This window comes from Atta colombica, unplaced genomic scaffold, assembly GCF_001594045.1.
Source record: "Atta colombica isolate Treedump-2 unplaced genomic scaffold, Acol1.0 scaffold1, whole genome shotgun sequence".
In the NCBI taxonomy this organism is placed as follows: Eukaryota; Metazoa; Arthropoda; class Insecta; order Hymenoptera; family Formicidae; genus Atta; species Atta colombica.
Window position 1 is genome coordinate 3,196,475 of NW_017259183.1, and position 2,929 is coordinate 3,199,403.

General features: G+C 30.6%; 1 protein-coding gene across 1 annotated transcript in view; it reads left to right on the top strand.

Moving 5' to 3' along the window:
* LOC108692681 (visual system homeobox 2-like) overlaps positions 1-2,929 on the top strand; it is a 73,872-nt gene that overhangs the window by 69,324 nt on the left and 1,619 nt on the right. The window contains exon 5 of the mRNA XM_018201091.1: positions 1,913-2,087. Coding sequence (XP_018056580.1) covers positions 1,913-2,087 — 175 coding nt within the window. The remainder of the gene's footprint in view (positions 1-1,912; positions 2,088-2,929) is intronic.

Consider the following 2,929-nt stretch of genomic DNA (forward strand, 5'->3'; position numbering starts at 1 on the left):
ACACACACACACACACACACACACACACACACACACACACACTCACTCACTCACTCACTCACTCACTCACTCACTCACTCACACACACACACACACACACATGTATACAATATGTATATGTATAATAAATAAGATAGGATGACACTATTCCAAGGATAATTGGAGATCTCGTTTCTTCCCACTGGTGACTTCAATTTGAGATCGACGATAATGAGATATTGAATCCTGATCCTCTATCTCCGGGTTTTTCCCTCTCTTTTCTCTCTCTCTCTCTCTCTCTCTCTCTTTCTCTCTCTTTCTCCTTCTTTTTCATTACTCACGGTTTCAGATGATATTTTATATTCTTGATTTACGTATACACATCAATGCAAATTTGGTGTGTGTGTATATATATATATATATGTGTGTGTGTGTGTGTGTGTGTGTGTGTGTGCGCGCGCGCGCGCGCGCGCGCGTGCGTGTGTGTGTGTGCGTGTGTGTGTGTGTGTGTGTGTGTGTGTGTGTATTTGTTGAATTGTTAAACATCTTCTAGCACTTATTAAAATACTTTTTAACGGTAGTATCAATGTTATCATGTTGAAGAGATAAGAACCATATAATTTATTCGTTGATAGATTCATTGTGATGTAATTATAATAACATACATGCTTTAAATGATCTCTTCCCTTTAAGAAAACAAAAATAGTATATTTTTTTTTTCTTATTAAATTGATTCAGGTAAAAATATATATCGTTAAAAAATTTTTTTAATAACTGTAACGTAAATTAATTTAGATCGATATTTATGCGTAAATATTCTGATTCTCTATCTCCATGAAAACCTATATATTCGTTGAAATATAAGCGGAAGATAATTTCAGGGTAACAGCTTAAATTGACAGGGCGACGCGTTCCCATTCATTCAAATTACGCACCAATTCTGTCGGTGACTTTGGCATTGTTGCTGTAAATTGGTCCACGCCCTAGCCTCCGGCCTCCCTCTTCTGTTAGAAGTATATATGCTTGCGGAACAAATGCCTGTGTCCAGTTTTTTAAATAACATTCTGTGTGTGTAATCATTATGTATGTCACAGTCAAAATGTTAAGTCACTTGGTAAATGTATACACTTACAACGTAGTCTGCTGTAGTCAATGTATACATTTACTTAACATTTTAAGTGTGATATATGAATACATATATATAGAATATTCCGCAAGGGTAATTTCTTCAAAATTTTTTCATCAAATTTAAATCTAATTTTCTCTTGTACAGCTATGTTTTAGCAATGTAGCACTCACAATTTTTAAATTATAATTAAAATATAATTAAAATAAAAAAATTTTTTTTAATTAAGAATTTTAGAGAAATAAAATGTTTAATATATGTATAAGATCTGTTAAATAACAATTTATTTAATAAAATATAATACTTATTACTTTTTTAAAAACGATAATCTATTATATACAAGCATATTGGAGAAGATGACACGCGTCTTCACCACAGGAGGTCGAATAAGGGGGTTTGTGTTAACAAGTAATCTAAAGAATATAAAAAATAGAATAGCAATTTTTGATGAGGTCGTTTGAGCACGATAATTAATCATAAAGCAGGATTGTGACACGTGTCATGCAAGTGATAATTGGATAAAGTAACTGTCACTGATCATCTAGTCTAGAACAATCATAATAATTTTCCAATTAAGGATGATAGTATAATGTATAGAACATTAATGTATAAATATTTTTCAACTGTAGTCCAAACATACAAATGAAAAATTTTTATCGCTTTGTTACCAACTATAAAGTATTCACATTTTTGTGTGAATTCTTAATTAATATCTAAAAAATCAATGAAAAAAATAGATTACATCTTTTTATCATGTATAAAATATTTTTTACGGTTTTTTCACATAGAAATGCAAAATTTTTTCAGGTTTGGTTTCAAAATCGGAGAGCAAAATGGCGCAAGACAGAGAAATGTTGGGGCAGAAGTACCATAATGGCAGAATACGGTTTATATGGAGCGATGGTACGGCATTCTTTACCACTTCCGGAAACAATTTTAAGAAGTGCCAAGGAAAATGAATCCGTTGCACCGTGGTTATTAGGTAAGACAGAAAACATTTTTGATAAAAATCTTATATTAATAACTTTGACAAATTAAATTATATGTACCATGTATTTTTGAATGTTTTCTTTTAAACTTGATTCTAACATTATTTAATTATAATTATAATTAAATAACTTATATAACTTATATAACTTTGGCTACTGGGAATTAGTGCTGTATTATGTATGCGATAAAAATTTCAAATTGTATCTTACATATTTAATTATTAATTTGTATACATGTTTCGGCTAATTTTTTAGCTATCCTTAGTACAGATGATGTAATTAGATGAGCGATGAGCATAAGACTATGATATCTGCATTTCATTTAGTATATGCAATGTTTTCATGTAATGTGGTCAATCACCATTTCTTAGAGTGAAAACGCAATCAGTTGAGGGGGAGGGGGACTAGCTGGATAGTGATTAAATGTTTCCATCAAATCAATTGCCGATAAATGTCATTGATATAAAACATTGATATAAATTCCATCAATTAAAATAAAAATAGTTTTGCAATAAAATTCTTGTTCGCATTTAAGCACTGAAGTAAACTGTTGTTTCAGTAAGTATAAACTCTAATTCCCAATAATCAGAGTTATTATAATTACATTTTTTATATCAGGGAATTAAGATTATTATTTGTTTAATTATAATTACATCCAAGTCTCTCTCTCTCTCTCTCTCTTCCTCTATAAAACTAGATAAGATATAATTAATAATAATAATAATTCGTACGACAACAGAATAGAGATTATTTAATGTCTAAGAAAAAAATGTGGGTGTGTGTGTGTGTGTGTGTGTGTGTGTGTGTGTGTGTGTGTGTGTGTGTGTGTGTGTGT